Source organism: Anopheles marshallii, chromosome 2, assembly GCF_943734725.1.
Source record: "Anopheles marshallii chromosome 2, idAnoMarsDA_429_01, whole genome shotgun sequence".
Lineage (NCBI taxonomy): Eukaryota > Metazoa > Arthropoda > Insecta > Diptera > Culicidae > Anopheles > Anopheles marshallii.
Genome location: NC_071326.1, coordinates 560,977 through 576,844, shown reverse-complemented (window position 1 = coordinate 576,844; position 15,868 = coordinate 560,977). Strand labels below are relative to the sequence as shown.

At 44.7% G+C, this 15,868-nt stretch overlaps 1 protein-coding gene across 1 annotated transcript; it reads right to left on the bottom strand.

The window, feature by feature from the left end:
- Positions 1–13,988: 13,988 nt before the first annotated feature.
- LOC128710001 (innexin inx2) lies at positions 13,989–15,065 on the bottom strand. Its single transcript, XM_053805041.1, has one exon. The coding sequence runs from the start codon at positions 15,063–15,065 to the stop codon at positions 13,989–13,991; it is 1,077 nt and encodes a 358-aa protein (XP_053661016.1).
- Between the last annotated feature and the right edge of the window lie 803 nt (positions 15,066–15,868).

Genomic DNA, 15,868 nt, shown 5'->3' with positions numbered 1-15,868 from the left:
ATAATCCAATGAACGCTGCCTGGGACATTTCCATCAACTCGCTTCAACCGCCACGAATGCCACGCCACGGCGGGAAGGTCACACACAACCAGCACTTAAAAATGATTTGATAAATAAATAATCTAATTCAGCTATTCCACTCATCCGCTCACCTACAACGAGGCGTATCGATGTATGATGTTTTTTTCTTTATTGATCTTCATCAAAACTGATCGGCAGTATTGAATTTATCGTTTGTAATCAAATCACCATCTCTGTATAATGCATCCTTCCTTCTGTTTTAAGGTGGTGCAGAAAGTAGGGGCGAAGAGTTGAAGGGATGAGGGCGTGGGACGTCGGAGCGCATGGTTCAATAAATTTAAATTCAACATGAATATTAAACCGTCCCGAAATGAATGATTCCTTTCGCATTGAAATTTGATTTATATCCTCGCTGGAAGGGATGGGGGTGGCGCGAGGGTAAATATTTACATGCACCGTTTCAAGATTTGTTTCTTCCTCCAGGTCCGTTCTGCTTTATTGTTATTCCTTGAGCGAATACCTACCGTACCGTTTTTTTCTGCTCCCGACGGGATGGTTTTGTTCTCCATTTGCCATCCAACCTGACATAACTACGCGGAAGAAAAGATTACCTCAATAAACATTTTTATTTCACCTTTCACCGCAACCTTAAATCCCACCTACGCGCAAGCCAATGTGCCAACATTTATTCATCTCACAATTGATATCATAAAACATAAATTCCTCGGCACGTTATTCATTGGCCGTGGAAGAGGACGGGTGGATGGGTGGTTTAAGTTATTATCCTCATGAAAATTTATCTAAACAGTCCTCCAACTTTAAAAAAACAAAACAACCGAACGAACGAACGAGCGGACAAACAGGCAGGTGGAAATGGGGGGGGTCAGATTTTTGGGGATAAAAAGGTCAAGTCTTCCCATTCGCATTATGGGCACTTGAGAACTGCTCCAAAATGATTTATTTCACGGGATGGTCAGGTTGGTTGGAGGGAGAATAAAGAAAAAAACACTGCACGTGGTATGAAATAAAAATCAAAACCATGCTCCATGCCTAAGACGGCTGACAATCTTCAATGCATTTCCCGGAGTATTCCGCCATGTTTTATTGTGTTTCTTTAATGCTGGGAAGAAAATTTTACAAACACAGGAAAAACACAACATATGCTCAGAACGACGCATTAAAAAAAAGACAAGGGAAACAAAAACACACCAAAACCATTAAATAACGCACAGAGCACAACAGAAACAAACGGAAAAACGAGCCAAACAGTCAGATCAATAAACGTTTGCCATCGTGTGTTCCGTTGGCATTGGGGCACAAGCCATACAACCCAGCGAGGGAGAGTATCATTAAACGGCGAAGCACTTAAACGGTCATCTGCGGTGTGTCTTCTATTGAAAAACGAGGCAAATGGGTAAGCGGTTCTACTGTTCTTTTGCAAAAGGAAAACCTCCGTCACGAAGGAAACGTGTCCACCCTTCCGCCTGCTGCTACTCTCCACAGGAGTGTGTGGCAAAGTGGCACCGCACAGACATTGCGCCCCCACAGCTGCATTGGGCCGGAAGGGTGCAAAACGCGTGCTAGGGAAGCAAGGATGTTTTGTGTGTGTGTGTGTGTGTGTGGAAAAACTACATCCCCTGCGCGTTTGTGTAACGGGCGCGTTTCGCAGCCAAACAGGGCCACTTTATGAACGCCTTCCGTACACGGTCGGCGATGAAACTTAAAATGAAATAACGAAGCGGCACAAAACGTTTGCAAAATGTAGTACATACCTCCAAGGGGGCGGTGGTGTACGTCTGCCACCCGAATTCCCCCCCCCCCTCCACCCCCTTCTCCACCCATCGTGGTCCCCTTACCACCCCTTTTTTCCGTCCCTCCCCGGAAGTGAAAGCAGGACAAAGAAATTTGAAAATGTGCGACACATCGACCCCGAAGGAAAGGCGGTGGTTTTTGCACCCACCAGCATATTGTGTTGTCGCGCGAAAGAAAGCATGAAATTAGCTACCAAACACAATTGCCACTTGTCTCGGGCAACGGTACGGGTTTTTCGCCCCCGGGCTGCGACGACCCATGTTCTGGGCCACTCCGTCGGGTAACACTTGATTCAATGATGGCGAAGGCAAAATGGGTATGCCCGTTCGGTGCGGCCGACCCCTCGCCCCGGACAACGCTACGGACGCCATTTCCTGCCTGCTGCTGTCATCATCTCGCGCACAACATGCGCTCCGGCACGGCCACTTCACGCTAGACCCACGTCGGGCCGTCGGGTCTCGTCTCAATCGACAGGCGAAGGCTATAATCGACACGAAGTGGGCGACTGATGTCCCTTCCGGGATCGCTCGTCGGAATGAACGTCGGAAAAAAACCGCTGTGCCATTTTTGTTCTTTTGCAAATTCATTTCATCCTTCCGGTCCTGCACCGTGATAGCTTCCGCCGGGTGTGCTGGAACCGTGGAAGATGTTGGGCACAAATGTGTCGCTCGCAAAGGGAAAAGCAAAAACCCACCCTGACGACCGTACAAAGATGATTCCGTCCCGCACTACGTATGCTCTTCTTCAACTGTTCAACCGGAATTTTTTGTTCTGCACCTTTGCGACCGTTTGCTTTCTAACCTTTTCCTGGTTAAAAGCAACAAAACCAACAACAAAAAAACTACATCTTTCTCCCGCTAAACAAGTGGTGACGGTGGGTGGCAGTTTTTTCTCCTTCTCATCCAACCCATTTTGTCAAGTACCGTGACGTACCTTTTGTCGAACAACAATTTCAAAAGTTGCTCAACCCGAAACACCTGAGCGCAAACGGCAAAAGTACAACAATAGAGACTTGGTGCGGCAATGTTGGGAAGGAGGAGGGGGGACGATTTTTTTGAGAGGTAATACCGACAATATTCTGTGCCCTTTACACTTTGTCACAGCGGATGCTGTTTTCACTTTTGCGGACAGACTTTCCACTCGCACGTGTATGTGTTGGGAAGCTCTTTTTTCCCACCAACCCGGTGCTACAACCACCGGATACACGCAATTTTGTGCTAGTGCGGCTAAATTGACTCTTGACTCATGATGCCTGCTGAAAGGTGGGCCGCCTTGTGCATCGCCGCTTTTTCAGGTTTTCATCCACTCAACGTAACAATAATAAACAAACAATTGAGCATTAGCTTTTTGCGGTGAGTACACTTGCCAAACACTTGGCAAGTGAACGCACTATCTGCACCTACTGCCCGGTTGTTATTGATGTGAGACCGTCCTTTGATTATCCTTAGTTTAGTACTATCAGTAGCTTCAGTAGTATCAATAGAAGATCCTGTGAGTCTACTAGCACTCCTTCTATTACTTCAGTGGTATTACTACAACCTCAAGAAATCTTCCCTCGGCCTTATCTAGTTTTCTTGATTGCCAAAATCCTATTCGGACTAACCCCTTCCTATACAGAACTGAAAATCTATCTGAAGTTGGATTCATTGCTGGACGCTTTTCGAGTTACGGTGAATCAAAGTAATGTTGAACTGAAGGAGGTTATTCTTCTAACACTTTGTTGAACTTACTTAGCAAATCTAGCTCTAACGGACTGCTGGAGGGTTACCTCACGAGATCTGGCATAACGTAACGATTTTAAGTCAACCAATCGCTGGGCTATTGGTACTTAGACTGTTGCCGTTACCTTCACCACAAATGGGCCAACACCAATAATAAGGTATATATAACATATATAAACCAGATCGACAGTATGCAAAAGCTACAACCATTTGGAAGTTATCCTTCATTCTTTCGAAACATTAACTTCGATTCGATAGATATTCTCCAGAAGTTATCCGTTTCGGCATGTTTGATTACAGAAGAGCATCTACATAAAGAAGTTCTACTAATTCCCATTCGCCATGCTAGTAAATTATGTAATCGTTCCATTTTCGGATGTTATCTTTGGTCATGAGTTGAGATCTTGTATGCAGATGATACGACGACTTCAAAACCATCCCTTCGTCGGTTGAAGAGTTATAGAACATGGCGTCTGCTTATATAATTGTAACACATTTGTTTGATTGCGTCGTGTTTTTTTTTTTGCAAGATTGGTTTTAATTTCACGGATGCTGCTGCTCGATAAAGCTTGCGAAGAAGCATTCGTGCCTATATCCCAAAACATTACTACCGGCCCGAACCTGTGTGGTGCAAATCATAACCCAAACAAATACTTTATTCACGTAATCGTTCTTCATAGGGCAGCAAACCCCAACCCCCCCGATTGTTGGACCCAATATTTTAAACAATTTATTACTAATTTCAAATCCGCCTTGCGTTTTGCCGCAATCATCTATCTTCCAACCAGCAAACGGCGAAACAACGAAAGTTTCGTTTCTACAACAATAAAACTGTCCATTTTATTGGTTACCACATTTCATTCCCGACCCGCCATCGCTATGTGATGCGATTGTGTTCAGCGTGTGCTCGCTGCTTACAAACAAAACAATGCAGTTGCAGGAGGGCAACATTTGCTGAGCTCACAGTTTGCCAACTGGTTTACGTTTAAACGCTTGCACAATAGCAATAATTCAGCGTTTGGTGGATGAAAATTCGAAATAGGAAGAGGAAAATGAAAATTTCACGATATTTAATACAACTGCGTTCGTTCATCATAACATAATCAGAAGGAGAAGGAAGGAGACGCAATAACCACTATTTGCAATAGCATACGTGAGTTTTATTTAAGCAAAAAACTATCTCCAAATCCAAAGGCACTGATAGAGAAGAGTAGAACGGGTCCGACAAAACCGTGTGAGAGCACACAGTTTGCCAGTTCACCGCAATTTCACGCTTGTGCTACAGTTGATGACAATCTTCTTGCGCGCCATCATCTCATCATAACGTTAACCGTCGTTAGTTGTCTTACACTGATTGTCCTTAACATTTTAATGTTACAAAATGCGTTCTGTGTATCATATTGTTTTGTGCTGCGTTTTCGCTAGTAAATCTTCTGTAAAATGTCTCTCTAAAATATTCGACCTTTCGCTCATTATGTTACTACGTTTCGATAAAGATTGATTATCAAAAATATGCAAACTTGCGTGCGCGTTAAAAGCGTTCTGTGTCTTAAGATGTGCGAGATGATGGCAACGTGTTCTTGTAATGTAATGCATATACACATCTATCGCTATGCTTCTCTACAACTCTACTTGTTAGCAGTGTGATATGCGAGTTAATATCGTATTTTAAAAAGAAATAAAACGGTGCTTCTGCTGCCGCTATTGTTCTCTTTCTCTCTCTCTCTCTCTCTAGAGAGTGCCTAATGGAATGATGAAAATAGAATCGACCGGAACAGGCCGTGCCTATACTCTCCTCGTTAGGATCTGAACGATTGACTGGAAGGACTACATTATAATTTCCATCTCGTTTCGTCGATATTACCAATTACTACCACTCTGTTTTTCGTTTGTCACTCGTTTTGCCAAATGTTACAATTACATCCTAATGTGTTTTAGCACTAACGATTTTTGGACGCACCTAATGAAAGAAAACCTTACAATTGTCAATCCTTTTTGTTTTTCATAAGAATAAGTGGAATAGGGGTGTTTCCAAAATGGGAAAAAGGAAAAGTTTGAAGGTTTTGGCAGGAAAAATACGATTTCCCTATTAAATTCTATAATTTATACGTTTATCACAAGAAACTCGCTCTCTTCACCGTGCTTAAAAATTTAGCCTTCTACTCGATATTACATCTCCTCCCTATTAGTGCGCCGAAAATGTTTGGAAGCTAAGGATGGTAGATCTCAAAACGGGGTTGGTAGATATTGTAATAAATGCTGAGGTTTCATTTTAGGATTTAGCTTTAGGACCACATAGAACAACATATTGGCGCTATTCTATTAAATACTTGTCACAAACTGGATTTTTGTTTTTGTTTTCTCTCTGTCTGTACTGTTTTATACTTAAGTTCTTAATCACGACACCGGCTTGTGCTACTTCATGATTGGCAAACGTACTAGTACGTCGAAATAAAACTGAATAAAACAAATGCTGTGCGTACATCAAACACATGTATAAATAAAAGTCCACACACTGAATACAATAAGCTGTTACATCTCGAAAATATTATACCACGATTAAAGGAGTGTGTAGTTTTTAAGTTTTCAAAATTAAAAAAAAAAAGATAGACACATACATTTCGATTATCTCACCACGATAATCACGCGTTAAAAAATACGTTTTCAAACATCTTTCTTGTTTATCGTCCTATTTGCACCTTAAAATATCGTTCAATGCATGTTAAAATGGCGTAGCGGGACATTTTCACGCAAGGAAAAGGCATGCGTCCCGAACGCTTCCTCCATAAAATCGGCTGAAACGGTTATTATTCTTGTTCCGTTCCGTTCCGTTAGTTAAGAAAGTTCTGTGAGTTCTTGCTTCCCTATGGCATGATAATATCACGACACAAAACAATCATCAAACCGGCCACACACACCCATCCTACTACACCTTATTACGAGTACGTACCAAACGGAAATCAATCGTATCAACTATGATTTCACGCGCTGGTGCTAGAGATTGCGTTTCGTGTTCTGCTTGTTACATCTATATCTAATGTGTGTGTGCCTCGCTCTTCTTTCACTATCGTTCGCTACCTTCGCTACGTGTACTAACGTGCCTTACTCACTAAAATAGACCTATCCGGGAAGGTCTAGCTTCCATGCGTTTATAAAAATTGTAGAAAAACTATCAAACAGAATCATTTCATCGAAATCAAGTGTAAAGATCGTTTCATGGGCAATATCTATCATCATCGTTACAGTCATTGAGGTTTCGTCTTTAGGAATGTGTCGGTGCGGTATCGCGTAGTTGTGTTTTCAAAATATATAGTTTTACCTCGCGAGTTATCTCTTCATTCGCTACTGCATTAGACTGCTGTACTTATTGTCTTTGAAGCTTTCGCCTTTTTCTTCCTTTCTACTTTTTGTTTCGTTCTAGCAATTCCAGAGCATATTTTTAAATGTTTCGAATTCGAGTTTTAGGACATCTTCGTACGCTTCTCGTCTTTTTTCGTTCGCATTCGTGCGTTTTATACAGAACAGCTTCTCGATTGTCTTTTTCAGCAGCTTTACTAAAATAAAACAAACAGAAAATACAGTACACAGTATCGAAGGTGAATTCCAAAAATGACGAGAGCAGCCTGTGTTTCTGCTCGCTCTTTTCAAGGACGCGCATCGAACGATTGATTCCACAGTTGAACCATAATCCTGGCGATGGATTTCTTCCGTCTGCAGTACGATCCAGCCATCGGAAAGAAATATAAGTTGTGTGTGCGTTTTACCGTCTGATAGATAATCTGTAAGATAAAGGAGAAATAGATACATACAATACATTAGTCGTGTAGAATTCGATAAGATAATGACATTTTTGCTATTTTCTACGTTTTTGCAAGATAGCGGCTTATGCGGAAGTTTTGCTTATGTTATCATCGAGTTCCCGGGAACAGATTCGTATCCAATTGACGCTAACATGACTCACGTGTTTCGGTAGAATTCAACACTCCGCTTGATTGGATAACTTCGACGGAAGTGTTAGATCGTGTCATGGTACTGAAGTTACATTAGTCTGTCAGTTGCTATTGTGAAAACAAGAGAATGTATGAGGCAACACATACGCAAACGTGCAGGAAGGTGTTGATATTTTGCAAACACAATGTCCAAAGTACCATTCCCGTGGGTACTCTTACGATGCATTGTTGTTGCTCACGTATGGCAATAAAAAAGACACACAGTTATCGGCCAGGTGAAGAGGCTGCCATAAATCCGCAGTTTAGTCGATGATTAGATAGTGTGCACCGTCGAACGATGACGACAAAGTGATAAAATGTGTACGATGAGTTCGTCTATTCCACTGTACAGCTATTGGATTGGTATATACTTGGATCGGATTGGATTGGTATATAAGCAAAATACCCTTTGCTGAGACTTCGTTGAATACATTGCAGTAGGTGTGAACCAATCTCACCAGCATATCACCCAGCATGTCTTTCGACCGTACGTGATTATTTGCCCGTTTAGCGATAGAATCAATCTGGCCCCCTGAAACATAAGCTTGGTGTAAATAAATAGACCGGTTATCAACAAACACGTGTAACTATTTCGTCTATCAAAGCGCATGGAGGTTTTGCCTCCACCGACTGTTCGGTCGTGACCGATCGCGGGGCACTCGCGCAACACGTATGCTGCGAATAGGAAGGAATTCCTTTTATGATAACGACATTTATTCAATATTTACAGAATGATTTTGTCGCCGAGATAAACAAACCGTCACGCTTTTGTCTTTTTATCGGTACCGCTGCTCGGCAGAACTATGTGTGAAGTGAAGCATTTATCTGATTGGTGTGATGTGTCGTTTGATACATAATGTTTATTTAAAACAAAAAATAACGTCTTGAAACAAACCGACGCATTGAAGGTTAGCAGCAAAAGGGAGAACAATAAACAATGTGACGCTACAGGTATTTACGAAAGCAATTTCGTTTCATATTTCGTAAGCAAAAGTGTGAATTAATATAAAACAATCACATCTGCGTTTCCTTTCTTCTCTATTGGAAGCGTTACAACCCGGACAATGGATGGGACGATCGTTTGTTGATTTTACTTTTTTTCTGATATGTTGTTGTTGAGAATTGTTTATAGAGGTTTTTGGACCTGCGTCTGATACGTTTATGTTCTACTTTGTTTAAACCATAAGGCTAATAAATAATAACCATTGCTTGACACATGTGGCACATTACTTGCAATCAATTTGATTACAAACAAAAAAAAGCTGATCGACGCTCATTTGCACAATCTCGTGCAACTATTCTAGCATTGATGCTGGCATGCGTTTTTAGTTCCGTGCTCTCTTCCTCGCCGACTGATACATCTGACGGACTGGGTTTACCGGAGCCAGTGGCGAAGATGTGGAAGGCAAAAAAAAACAGTAAATAATTGATAACTTCCCATATGACCTCCCTGGGACGGAATAAACGAATGCTGGTGGAGACGAGACCGACGTCTGTAGGCGTCAATTAAGACACGCTGGAAGTGGAGTTCCAAACGGAATTGGGGTGGGTAGGGTTTTGTCCACGTCGTTATGCTTTCAACTGGGTCACACACACTGCCATCCAGCCACACTCACACAGCGCAACCCACCGCATAACAGCAGCCGCGCTTGTCGCATTCTGAGCGAGCTGGGCACTCGAATGGGAACACGACTGTTCCCCTCCCCTCCTCCATTGGGGTTCCCGTGTTCCTTCGTTTTCCTTCACGCTAAACTATACACGCGCACAATCGAAGGTCTTTGTGTGCCCTTCTCTGCGGGTTGAGGAGAAATCTTTTAATCGTAACAAATCATACCGGCGCTGTGCGACAAAATATTTGTAAACGTCACTTGCTGCTCTGCGAGAATTTGCTCAACTTCTGAAACGTGGGGGCCGAGTAGGACGAGGATGTTGCGCAACCGTGTGGCATTTGCAGGTTTGTTAATTACTCTTGATAAAGCTGTGGCAGAGTCAAGTAAAAGATAGATTTACGACTGTGGAAGTTAATGAAAATGACATCTTTGGTCGGGGTGGTTTAATTTAAAGGTAATCATCGAAATTACTTGCAATTTTTCTCAAGACATGCCCTCTACTAACTGGTTGCAGTACATCATGCAAAATAATTGAAACTCAGCTCTGTGGTCTATGCTGCAAAAACTAAAACATGGCAGACTCGCTAAACGGAAGGGATAAATTGACATCTCGTTACGACTCGGTGCCAACGTCAGCTACCACTTTACTTTCTCTTGCTAGAGTACATATTTTGTGTCATAGTAGTGCGAAGACATAACAATGTCATAAAGCTTGATGAAACACATGACGACCGCGGCCGGGTGAAACCCATTCCACTAAAAAAACCAGTTTCAACCGATAGCCACCAGAAAAATGGAAGGCAATACCCAGAAAGGAAGAAAGGAAAAAGTGCATCACCAAAATGGCAATGGTAAAAGAATTCCCCAACGTGCAACACAACGCATAAAACAAAAAGGTGCTGCGATCGATCAAACGATCGTAAAACATGTTCATCGCTACCGCGTGGTCAACCGTCGCCCAATCTATGCTCCGAAAACGGCCAGTAGCGGAGGCAAATTTATCGGTTCTCGTACCCAAAAGCGGTAAAATAATCGACCCCCAGGGTTACACGAGACTTGAGCGAGAGATGGAAAAAGCAGGTCGAATACTCTCATGCTATGCAGAAGCCTGTGTGTACTGGGCAGTGGCGGAGGGTGGTCGATCGGACCTCAAGAATCAGGTTTAAACTAGTTCCGTGCAAAGTGCGCAACCGTGCGACGGAGATAGACGCACTGGCATGGCTTCAGGAGTTAATTTTTTTATTTGCAGCTCTGGTTGAGGATTTTTTTCCCTTGGTTTGGTTTGTGTATGCAACGAGTTAATGCGTGCTCGTGTACATGTATGCATATCTTGAACATACACACACGGAGACGGAGATCGTGCGGTGGCGAAGGTTGGACCAATCGATTATTCAATTGGCCATGTTGCCCTCCCGAATGGTCCCTTTTTTTTCTTCTCTCGTAGCAAGCACTTTATTTGCTTTCTACATTAACAGGCCACACGAGAGAGTGAATGCAGATGAAACGTATAAAAATTGTATCGAGCAACAGCACAAGTAAAATAACTTGTCCCGCACAGGTGACGAACCCGCCACGCTCAACAGCTGTTGTTTGGAAAAAGCAATCTTTCGATTACATGGTCAATGGTGCTCTCGTCTGGCTAAATTGAAGTGATTTATTCCGAAGGGAGCTAAATCAGCTCTAAGCTGTACGAGTCGCAACAGTAGCATCGGCAGCATCGCAAGCCACAACGCAGTAGCAGCTTGTGGCAAGTAATTGACTGGATCCGAATTTAAACCAATCCCAATTTCATCCCCCTTGGATGATCATCGCTCCGTTTGACGATACCAACGAAGGTGAGGTGTAGTAGGTGTCCGAGAGAGGAAATTCCTCCCAACAACCATACCATAGAGGTCTCACAACGACGACGACGCCGACGTCGACCGTAGGGTCAATTCAATGTTAACCCATCTCCACTTCCATCCGTTGCTCTCTCATCCCCCCTCCCATGCCACACACACACACTCACCTCAACGGTGCAAACCCCATCATTTCATTGGTTTGTTGTTCAACATTGCTTTGTCCGATGGGGGAACAAACGGGGAGACAATGGCTGGAACGGAGCACAGCAGTCATTACGCGGCAAAACATAATAAGCCTCCTCTCGCGACTGACAATTGCGGTCGTTTAGAAGGAATGAAACAAACCACCGAAACAGACGCAACGATCGCACGTGAGACACGAGGCTTCGAAGGGTGCAAAAAAAAGGTGTCTCCGAATCAGTGCACCGCCATGCAACACGCATACAAAGCCAATACGCGAGGCAATGCTTTTTTTCACGTGTAGTCGCATTCCAAACCGATGACTTTCAAACTGGGTTCGCCGCTGACAGCATTACCAGGGACTGACAGCCTTTTAAAATGGTCGACCATCGCAGGCAGTCACGGTAGACCCAGGCCAATGTTACTTGTCTCACGCAGTTCGCTCGGGCAAAAGGTAAGCATAAAACGCACACAACCAAAATGTGGCCTGGCTTCAAGCATACGCTTTTAAGGCATGATCAATATGCTGCACAAACCTCACCTAAAATGAAATGAAAGAAGAGTTTGGAACAGGTAGCGAATGAGAGAGGTGAAAGAGAGACGGATTTGAGTCAACAAACCGCGGGTGGAAGAAGCAACAACGCAACGTCGCATAAAAGAAAACGCATACCCGAAAAAAAACCCCTAGGCAGAGTTCTTCGCTCACCGGTGGTAACGTACTACCGCTTCTTCAGCACATCAGAACTACCCCTCCAACATACACACACATCATCTATCGATCGACGGATGCACACACATACCGCGTGTGGATCCATGGGAACGCAGAGCTACCAACGCGAGCGGCCAACTCGTTGGTGTTATTTTTTCCCTCTACTCTTGCTTCCAAAGTCGTTCTTCACAACCGACTTTGCGATCGACAGCCGGGAACTGATCGGCGGCGGGCTGACGTTGCCCGTGATGTTGTTACTTTCCTCCCATCCTTCGCCACCCTTTCTTCGGTACCTTGCTCCAGTTGCAGTGAGAGGGTTCCCGTGTTCCTCATGCGCAAAGGCTCCACAGGTTCGCTTCTTCAATCAGTCGCGCGCGCTTCTTTCTGGATGCCAACTCCCAACCCGTGTACGAGAATGGAAATGGAAAAAGAACATAACAAGCTTGTGTGTGGCTATAACGCCATGAAGCACCACACCACCACACAGCATTGCTGCGCGGTCTATGCTCTCTATGGGAATGGAAATGACGGCAACAGCGCAAATGCAAGATGAGCGTCGAAAGGCGGTGAGCAACGGAAGATCGGTCTGCGCGCGCGCTCTCTCCGAAGGCTTCGAGACTCGACTCGACCAGACCAGGCAAAAGGCTAAAGTACGCCGCCACCGTCTAAAGCCGCACCGGGACAACACATCTACATGCAATGCATCTTACAACGCGTCGCCTCTAAAACAGGTTACGGAGATGCAACCGACGGCGACAAACTCGCGCAGAGTCTGCAGTGTCCCCGTTTTTTCGCCGTCCCTTATCTTATCCTTTGCTTTCGCTTCGAAATGATCGATTATCCAGGCGAGTTCTTCACTTTGTTCGCTAGTGTCTTCTCCATCACGCTCAGCACTTGTGTGCCTTTATCGGTATCTTATCTGCAGCCATGAAGGATTATTTGATGCGATCTGTCCACTTAAATGATGATTATACTACTTATAGCTGACAATTATCAGTCCATCATCAAAACAGGCCCCTAAGAAATGTCTATGTGCGATAGAGCAACATTGCCCGAGAATGTCACATATCCAAAAACCTTCCACTACTCCAAAATGTCCTCTACGCGTATGATTCATTTCGTATTTAAATTCTTCGCTCTCACTACGGCCCCACCATAATGAATCATTTTGCGATCGTGCTTATGCATATTCAAAGACAAAAGTGCGATCGAGCAATACCACCGATCGGGTCGATCTCCCACGATTGGAACGAGTGGAAAAGGAAATGCCAATAATTTAACCATCCGCGAACCCGAGGGCTTGCTAGAGTGCGCTTTCGCCTGCAGATCAATGTTTCTCCTCCTCGAGTTCGGTGGGGCTGTACCTCGCGCCTTTCAGTACCACCCCTCGCCGGTGGCACCAACCATTTCCTGCACTTTAGTTTCTCTTGGAAGATCGAGAGTAGTTGCTGTTGTTGGTTGTTTCATAGAGAATTTGAGCTGGGCAATCGAGAGTCGGATGCGCGTGTGTGCGATGGCTAATGGGTTTCAATGCTTACCTGAACTGAGTTCTATCCTGCACGGCACCACGGTCGGAAGAGATCGACGAAAGACGATGAAGCAAAAACGGCATAAGATGATTCGTGTGTTCAAGACGGTACACGTTGAGACGATTGCTTTAAGAAGATGCTGGATCTGGCTGGCTGGCTGGCTGGCTGGTCGGTGCGGGTGGTTTGAATATCTTCGACATCTTCTCAACCTCGCAAATCGTACTGCTTTTTCGCTGCTTCTTGAGACTCGGGGCATGATGTTTCGATACCCTACCCGTGGATTGGGGGAATATGACGACGATGCAGAGACGTTTGGCAGAGTAGATTTAAGTTCAATGATTCATTCGGCATTTTTCTTCTTAGGCTCTTCGACGCGATCGGAGCGGGTTGATAGGGAAGGAAAGGAAATGTAGCCTGTTGTGGATGTTGAGAATGTCAACGGGGGAGAAGACAGGGGTGAAAGAAGGTGAAAGATGAAGGTGTACTGGAGCGGATGCATTCTTCTCCCGAACGATGATTCACGTTCAGCCTATGCTCCTTTTGCTCAGTTCATCCTTCCGTTGATTTCCGCCCCCTTTATACGATCTCCTTGCCCTCGACCTTCTGGGCCAGATCGCAGATGATCTCCTTGTAGATGAGCGGATCGATATTCTTGCCCAGCTGATACAGTATGAACCAATCGCCCATCTGGCACCGGGAAGCGATCAGTTCCACCTCGTCGTGCGCCGACAGCCGGGAGCGAGCGCGCAGCATTAGCAGCCTCAGTTTGGGCAGCATAATTACGGCAAAGCGGTACATCAGCGAGATGCCGGTCAGAATGGTGAGCAAGATGAACCAGAACCACAAGAACACGTAGATCTTCTCGTTCACGATGTTCAACGGCAGCACACACAGTCCGTCGAATTTCTGCACGCTTCCGGAGGGACCATACTTGTGGAAGGTACATTTGGTTACCTTTGGGAAGACACGGGCCATCGGATCACCACGCTCTTCCGGTTCCATCTCAGTGAAGCGTACCACTTCGCTACCGTACGTCGAGAACTCTCCGTCGAGGAAAAAGTCCATAAAGTAAATCTGACCAAGCACGTTCACAAAATTCAACACCTCGCAGAAGAAGAACCGCATCGCGTAGAAGTTGTGGCCCTTAATGTTGTCCGCGAAATAGTCGACCAGGATCTTCTTGCGCTCCTTCGCCTCTTCGTTCATGATGGGCATATTGAGATCGAGAACCAGCATCTTGATCCGGCCGCCTTCCCACGTCTTCCATAGGTAGCGGGGTACGTAGAATAGCATGGCTTGGAAGAACAGGACGAAGCACACCCACTGGTAGTACTTATGGTACTTCACCTCATCGTGACCGTCGACGTGGCTCGCGACACCCGGCTGCACGATGTCCTTGCCGGCGATTCCGGTCAGGCGGTTCGGGATGGTGAACGTGGAGTAGATCCAACAGTATGTGTCCATTACGTTCAGCGGAATCTCATCGACGATGCAATCAATCGGATCGCCGATGTATTGTCGCGAAGTGACTAGCAGCGAGAACGCTATTAGGATGATGACCGTCGCTTTGTAATGGAGCCGGAAGATGTTGTTATCGATGCACACCTGGTCTAGCTTCAGCAGACCCTTCACGGATCCGAATACATCAAACATGATGCCGCCGTTAGGTGCAACACTTGGCTTTGGGAAACAAAGATCACACTCTCACGCTAATTAACGCCCAGACACACTTTCTTTTACAGTCAAAATACGCCAAATCAGCGTAAACGACGCGACGCTTCACCACTCACCGCACTAGGAAAGTTCTCCGGAGCAAAGGGAGGAAGGGACGTACTACGGTGTACTACGGAAATCACGGCGTGCCCTTTGTGACACGCATAAAGTAGCTACTACCGACGCTATGCACTGTAAATAATCACGAAAAGACAAAAGAATCGAAAATCAACACACGGATGATGAAATAAATAACGCGCTGTTGCCAATGGTGACGCGTTGTCAAAAGACGCGATTACTTGGCAACGAATTTAATTCACTGCGTGCACTAGTTCCACTGATTTCTACTTCTGAAACGATGCATTTCTAATCCTAAAAACACTTTCCGAGTTCAAACTAAAGATAAAACTTGTTTTTATTTTTATACCAAAATGTCCCCTTTTTCGAGGAGCACGCACTGCAACACCTCTTACCTTCACTGATGTCGTAAAAAAATGTCGTGCCTTCTGGATGTGTGTGTACCTTATTTTTGATGAATGTGGCCGATTTGAACGCACTGTTATTCTCACAGTGCATTATGGCCAGGTAGGATCTACACACATTTCCACTGTTTGATAACGGATAACTAAACAACGGAAAATTAAAAATGATAGCAGCAGAAGGTGGTTGGAAATAATTTTAAAATTAAGTTATTACTTATTCCACTGGACTGAAATGATTAAGTGCCATCGGATGTACAAAAA